We start from the raw sequence: 7,943 nt of genomic DNA on the forward strand, positions 1-7,943 counted from the left end.
GTGGGTCGGGGGTTCACAGACTTTTGGCTCCATTGTGTATCATAAACATATAATTACATTAAAAAAGGAAACCTGTCCTCTGATATCAACCTCTACCAAACCCCAGCTGCACTGACCCAAAACAGGGTGACTTTTTTGCCAGTTGTTCCACAAATTTTGCATAATGATAAGGTCAAAACTCATAAAAAAATAAACAAAACGAAACTCCCCTCGTAGTAGGGTTGGTCTACTATGAACGTCTACTATCTTCTATGAGGGGACACAGAGGCCTATGAGGGGGTACAAATCTACATATGAGGGGAGTAGAAATCTACTATGAGGGGGACACAGAGGCCTAAGAGAGGGGTACAAATGATGTGGGGGAGCCAGAGGCAGTATGAGAGGGTCACAGAGGTGCTATGGGGGTAAGGTTGCCACCTGTTTGGGATTCACTCAGACAGTCCGGGTTTGGAATGAGCATTCCGGGTTTCATGGCAGCTGAAACCCAGACAGACTGGGCAATCCAAATTAAGATAGGGGCTACTGGCCCCCCACTGAAAATAGGCTTGACTGTGATATTTACATATGAATGGGTTAGGGAAGAATTTGCATATCAATTAACCACAATATTTACATATAAAATACAGTATATGAATGTGTTGAGACATTCATATACTGTATTTTATATGTAAATATTGTGGTTAATTGATATGCAAATTCTTCACCTCCCCCCTACACTATTGTAGAAGGTGGTAAAGTCTGGCATTCTGGCAGTGTCTTGGCTTGGGAAAGGTATTTCAGCCGTATCTCCTTTATCTGTCAGTGTGTGTGGTTATCAGCCTCTGTGGTATCAGACATATTATGTAGCTCTCTGATGACTTTTTGCAGCCCTCCAGCAGTTTAATTCACTTTAAATATTTCTATTTAAATATAAATATTTCTTTATATTTCTTTACACAGTTTTGCAGCTAACATCTCTGGAAAGGACCTTTTTAGATATAAAATATTGTAAGTTGGGATTTGTTTCATATTTACTTTCAAGAGAAAAAGAAGTGAAACAAATCTACTGTAATCGAGCAAATATTGCATCTATGCTAATTCAGAAATCTCAATCATTTTAAGGTAATTGATGGTCAGTCTATATACACCTCTGTTACATTGCTGGTCAGTGTATACACCTCCCTTACATTGCTGGTCAGTGTATATACCTCTGTTACGTTGCTGGTCAATGTATATACCTCTGTTACATTGGCGGCCAGTGTATATACCTCTGTTACATTGGCGGTCAGTGTATATACCTCCGTTACATTGGCGGTCAGTGTATATAACCCATTTTGACTTGAAGTTTGTGAAAAGCTCCCTAATTGTTACCCAGAAAGTCATAAAATCATGTTAAAGGCTCCAACCTTTCTTAGTCTACCCAAAATGAAATACAAATGAACGGAGCTAACAGTCTCTCCTAAAGAATTAACAACAGCATAAAAAACAAACAAAACATTGAAATGTAATCTTTCCCGGATCTAATAAAAACCAAGAAATCGTTTTGACAGGAGGGGTGGCGATGGATGTGATGACAGGTCCACTTACTCTGCAGGTTTGAGACAGCCAGGAAGCCTCTCCGCTGCTGGTGAAGCCATGGGTGACGAAGCGTGTCTTCCTGGAGGTGCGGAAGTTGGAGGAGGAGATGGTGGAAGGGTTAATGGCGCTGATCACCTGAATGGAGGAGACAACAAAATATTCTATATATTATGGAAACATCGTATAGTACATCCTCAGGTGCGAAACTGTTGTGACCTCAACTTCCCCCTGACCCCACCAGAGGAGCCCACTATTCAGTCAATCTCTGCAGTATTAAAGAAGCTCCAACCTTCAACTCCCCATACCCCAGTAGAATGCTGGATTCAAATGCATTGCCCATTGTCCATTATGAGGGGCTCCCACCATCCCTGTGCTGAGTTTCTGAGTCTGTACACCTGCTGTGCTCATTATGAGGGGCCCCCACCATCCCGGTGCTGAGTTCCCGGGTCTGTACACCTGCTGTGCCCATTATGAGGAGCTCCCACCATCCCTGTGCTGAGTTCCCGGGGTCTATTCACCCGCTATGCCCATTATGAGGACCTCCCACCATCCCTGTGCTGAGTTCCCGGGGTCTATTCACCCGCTATGCCCATTATGAGGACCTCCCACCATCCCTGTGCTGAGTTCCCGGGGTCTATTCACCCGCTATGCCCATTATGAGGACCTCCCACCATCCCTGTGCTGAGTTCCCGGGGTCTATTCACCCGCTATGCCCATTATGAGGACCTCCCACCATCCCTGTGCTGAGTTCCCGGGGTCTATTCACCCGCTATGCCCATTATGAGGACCTCCCACCATCCCTGTGCTGAGTTCCCGGGGTCTATTCACCCGCTATGCCCATTATGAGGACCTCCCACCATCCCTGTGCTGAGTTCCCGGGGTCTATTCACCCGCTATGCCCATTATGAGGACCTCCCACCATCCCTGTGCTGAGTTCCCGGGGTCTATTCACCCGCTATGCCCATTATGAGGACCTCCCACCATCCCTGTGCTGAGTTCCCGGGGTCTATTCACCCGCTATGCCCATTATGAGGACCTCCCACCATCCCTGTGCTGAGTTCCCGGGGTCTATTCACCCGCTATGCCCATTATGAGGACCTCCCACCATCCCTGTGCTGAGTTCCCGGGGTCTATTCACCCGCTATGCCCATTATGAGGACCTCCCACCATCCCTGTGCTGAGTTCCCGGGGTCTATTCACCCGCTATGCCCATTATGAGGACCTCCCACCATCCCTGTGCTGAGTTCCCGGGGTCTATTCACCCGCTATGCCCATTATGAGGACCTCCCACCATCCCTGTGCTGAGTTCCCGGGGTCTATTCACCCGCTATGCCCATTATGAGGACCTCCCACCATCCCTGTGCTGAGTTCCCGGGGTCTATTCACCCGCTATGCCCATTATGAGGACCTCCCACCATCCCTGTGCTGAGTTCCCGGGGTCTATTCACCCGCTATGCCCATTATGAGGACCTCCCACCATCCCTGTGCTGAGTTCCCGGGGTCTATTCACCCGCTATGCCCATTATGAGGACCTCCCACCATCCCTGTGCTGAGTTCCCGGGTCTGTACACCTGCTGTGCCCATTATGAGGAGCTCCCACCATCCCTGTGCTGAGTTCCCGGGGTCTATTCACCCGCTATGCCCATTATGAGGACCTCCCACCATCCCTGTGCTGAGTTCCCGGGTCTGTTCATCCGCTGTTCTCATTATGAGGGGCTCCCCCCATCCCTGTGCTGAGTTCCCGGGTCTGTACACCCGCTGTTCTCATTATGAGGGGCTCCCACCATTCCTGTTGGATTTTTCATTATGGAGAATGTAAGAAGAGGAGGTAGAAGGTGGATGGGGACAGTCAGGAATTTTGTCAGGGGGTCTCTCACAGACATATAAGAAGCCCGGGGCTGCCTCAGGCCAGCAGGCTCCACTTATGACCAGAATATCACTTTCAGATGGAATAGAACATTATTGGTTTCTGTTGGAATCTCTCACCTGGTAGCTGTTTTGGTTGCTCCTGGTATAGAGGAAGAATCGGGTGTTGATCCTCTCCGGGGTCCAGGGCAACTTGGCGGTGGGTCTCTGAACAGAACCTGAATAGGGCCAGGCGTCCGTGAAACATCCCAACCTGTCATAGCAAACGTCAGCGCCTGCCGGGGGTCACAGAGAGGAGTCACTGAAGAGAGGCCCCGAATAACATTAGGCTGAAGTTCAGTCTGCCTGTATTTTTTACTGCCCTGGTCCTTCCCTGACCCTTCTTCATGTGATAATGACATTGTTACTTAAAACCTTTCTGTTTTAATTATATACCTTATTGTAGTATTGGTGATGTCATCACTGGGTCTCTGTGCAATGCAGGCAGATCATGACTGGTGGGAGGGGCCAGCAGGGGACTTTACATAACTTCCTAAAAGTTTCACTGCACCCTGCCTCAGTACTACTTCTCTCAAGAGTCCTTAGCCCTATTGCAGGCAGTGGGCTGGCTCTTGGGAGGAGTTATGCAAATATCAAACCTCCTTGATGGGTGGGTGTCATTCTGGAGGAGTGGGCGGTCCTAGGTTTTGGATTTTAGCTCCATCGTCTTCCTCAGTCTAGGCTACCAAGAGCTTCCTAAACCGTTCTGCACAATGTGATATCACACACACGTCTATGGAGCCTGGCTCACATTTCCATTGACTTCTCCAGCTGGGAAGTTCTGGATTTCGGAGGTTGGTGTGGCAGAGTTCCGCTATCTGCAGGTACAATCTCAGGGTCACGTGATCTCCATCACATCTTATCTACAGACAACCTCACCCTCTCATCATCAACGGCACACCATTGAACTCTTCTCGTTGCCCGTCATCAGATTTTTATAAAATGTATTTATAATTATTAGGAAAAAAATACTCAAAAATTTAATTTCAAAATAAATAAAATTCAGGTAAATAGATACCAAACATGTCATGTTTTCAAATTGCGTCTGCCCGTAAAATGGACAAAAACTGTCATACCCAAAATTGCCCAAAAAGGTGACGCATCTTTTACCGCTGTCCAGGTAACAGTAAATGATTGCTCTCACTCCAATGTTCGTGACGATGTGTAACACGTATGGCACAATTGTCATTTTCGCACATAGGCGTGTTTGCACTTGTATGTGCGTGTACACTGGGGTGGGGGGATTTAAACTTTTTTTTCTTATGTCACGATATGAGGTGACAGGTCCTCTATAAGGAGATATCAAGAGTCTATTAGACCCCTAATGTCACCTATGGACCCCGAAGAAGCTTATAAAGCACAGATCTGCTTCACTAGCTTCTTCTTTGGCAACAGCAGCTGGAGGAATGACAGCCAGAAACTGGAAGTGTGCTGATCCCCCTCCAATCCAGTCTCTGACACCCACAGGGCGGGGCAGCAGCAGGAACGGGGATAGCTGGCACCGGGGTGAGGTTGGTGTTCTGGTTATTGGGGGGTGTCACACTGTGAAGATGTTTACAAGTACAAAAGCCGAGATGTTGCTACATCCACTCCAGCACGGCTTATATATGTATTACAAAGCCGAGATGTTGCTACATCCACTCCAGCACGGCTTATTTATATATTACAAAAGCCGAGATGTTGCTACATCCACTCCAGCACGGCTTATATATGTATTACATAAGCCGAGATGTTGCTACATCCACTCCAGCATGGCTTATATAGGTATTACAAAAGCCGAGATGTTGCTACATCCACTCCAGCACAGCTTATATGTGTATTACAAAAGCCGAGATGTTGCTACATCCACTCCAGCACGGCTTATATATGTATTACATAAGCCGAGATGTTGCTACATCCACTCCAGCATGGCTTATATATGTATTACAAAAGCCGAGATGTTGCTACATCCACCCCAGCACGGCTGATATATGTATTAGGGTCCTGAAGTGGTTACTTGTATGTGTACTGGGAGCTACAGGCTTTGTTGTCAGTGATGTAGATGAGGAGGAGACAATCGATTGGCTGCTGGATAAAACAAGAATACAAAATCTCATATACTAAAAAATACCAAAAAACATTTTTGGTAAATTTGTATTTTTCAGCCCTGACTATAATACATGAAAAGCTGACACACAAGGACGGCGATCCCTAAAAGAAAGTAACAATCATTTTCAGCTTAGTGCAATGAGATCTGGCAATGTCACCACAGACAGAGACTCGTCCTTCCTGAACTGAGCAGATTTCCTGATGTAACCTTTGGTATTTACTGTGTGGGGTGCCACCAGAGTCTGTAGTGGGACTAGGAGTGTTGATCTGCAATGGTGTAATAGCAGTAATCTCTAGTAGCCTCATATAAGACTTCCCCAGTCTCTGTGTGTCTTTCTGCAGTATGCCCCCAGTCTCCATCCTCACCTGTAGTATGCCCCCAGTCTCCATCCTCACCTGCAGTATTCCCCCAGCCTCCATCCTCACCAGCAGTATGCCCCCAGCCTCCATCCTCACCTGCAGTATGTCCCTAGTCTCCATCCTCGCCTGCAATATGCCCCCAGCCTCCATCCTCACCTGCAGTATGCCCCCAGTCTCCATCCTCACCTGCAGTATGCCCCCAGCCTCCATCCTCACCTGCAGTATGTCCCTAGTCTCCATCCTCGCCTGCAATATGCCCCCAGCCTCCATCCTCACCTGTACAATGTCCCCAGTCTCCATCCTCAATTGCAGTATGCCCCCAGTCTCCATCCTCACCTATAGAATGCACCCCAGTCTCCATCCTCACCTGCGGCATGTCCCCAGTCTCTTTTTGCAGCATGTTTGCAGTCTCCATCCTCAGCTGTAGAATTTTCGCAGTCTCCATCCTATTCTGCAGCATGTCCCCAGTCTCCATCCTATTCTGCAGCATCCATCCTATTCTGCAGCATGTCCCCAGTCTCCATCCTCACCTGAAGAATGTCCCCAGTCTCCATCCTCACCTGTAGAATGTCCCCCAGTCTCTGGCAATCATTTCTTTTAGAATGTCTGCAGTCTTCTCTAGCATTACAGGTTCTGAACATTACGTGCAGCCTTATTATGGGTATGTGAGGGGCCACAGTTGAGGGCCCCTATACCTTAAATGTTGACATAAACTTCCTTACTCTATTAAAAAAAAATATATAGGTCTGTCTGTGTCGCTGTTGGAGATTCTTCCTAATTTCCCATCTGGTGAAACCGCTGTCACCAGGCCAGCAAATAACAGTAAATCTCTGGAATGGAGTCCCAGATGGAAGTAAGAACCCCAAAGGGCTTCTAATGTGTCCCCGGTCCATCCAAAACTGAAAGAAAAAGTTCCTCCAAGCTCACTCCCGGGATGGACTACAATCTCAATACAAATGAGTAAACTGAGCATGAGATTGTAGTCCATCCCGAGAGCGGTGACTACTTTACAACACACACAGGGACCATGGGGAACAGACGTAGCCCCCCTCCAGAAGGAAGGACAGTGTCAGAGATGATTGGACGATCTACAGCCGAGTGACACACAAATAAGATACATTGTTGCTCAGTTCAGGGACTTGGAGGGATTTTGTAGGATTTAGTGTCACTTTAAATGTCATATATGTCACACAGTCTGAGGTCTGCAGTCTATCTGGAATCATTCCGCTGTCACCATAAATTAATGTACATATAAAATCTTTTACCTTTGACGGCACCGAGGAAGAAAATCCCGATGATCCAAGCCGGTAACATCTGCAAAGTAAAGAGAAGGGATTTTAGGTGAGGATTGTGTCATTCTTCACCTGTGATGGAATACGATGACTTCCCCTCTCACCTCCATCCTCACTGCACTCCGATCAGCTGCACTCACACCTGCTATCTCTGTATATACATATATATATATATAGAGGTCAGGGGGGAGGGGTGACAGTACAATGACCCCCGGCAGTATTAATCATTAAAGAGAATCTCTTCTTATTGCCACTATTACAATGTGTCATCAGATATCATCCAGAAGAATGAACACCATGCAACTTTGTATTTTATTATTTTATTATTTAAAAGTATTTCTTCTTTCAGTGGATACACGGGGGGGAGGGGGGGGGTGATTCTTATCAAATCGTTTGTCATGAGATTGGTCGTTATCTATTCGGGCGTCATGTTACTTTTAGCTGCTACCCAAAGATTGACAGGAAAACTAAACTAGCAAAAGGGTGCCCAGTCCTGGACGGGCAAGATTATCGGCTATTAACAAAAATGTTTGAAGCTGAACGCCAGACGCAAAAAAAAAAATTTCTTCAACACCCACAAAGGCTATAAACCCACTTTGTGAGCACCAAATGCCTTTGCCAACCCAAATATTACCATATACAAGTGGCAGTGACATCATCACTGCGCTTTACATAGCCTGTGCAGACGGCAGAGCTGTGGGAGGGGCCCAGCAAGCTCCACCCACTACAGGCTGCCCTGGG

General features: G+C 47.0%; 1 protein-coding gene across 1 annotated transcript in view; it reads right to left on the minus strand.

Annotated features, from left to right (window-relative positions):
• The window catches only part of LOC108800218 (pancreatic triacylglycerol lipase-like), a 15,219-nt gene extending 7,995 nt beyond the window's left edge, over positions 1-7,224 (minus strand). The window contains exons 1-3 of the mRNA XM_018572181.1: positions 7,176-7,224; positions 3,544-3,698; positions 1,567-1,692 (exon numbers count right to left, since the gene is read on the minus strand). Coding sequence (XP_018427683.1) covers positions 1,567-1,692; positions 3,544-3,698; positions 7,176-7,224 — 330 coding nt within the window. The remainder of the gene's footprint in view (positions 1-1,566; positions 1,693-3,543; positions 3,699-7,175) is intronic.
• Positions 7,225-7,943: the final 719 nt, after the last annotated feature.

Source organism: Nanorana parkeri, unplaced genomic scaffold (assembly GCF_000935625.1).
Source record: "Nanorana parkeri isolate BGI_ZX_2015 unplaced genomic scaffold, ASM93562v1 scaffold1958, whole genome shotgun sequence".
Taxonomy (NCBI): Eukaryota; Metazoa; Chordata; class Amphibia; order Anura; family Dicroglossidae; genus Nanorana; species Nanorana parkeri.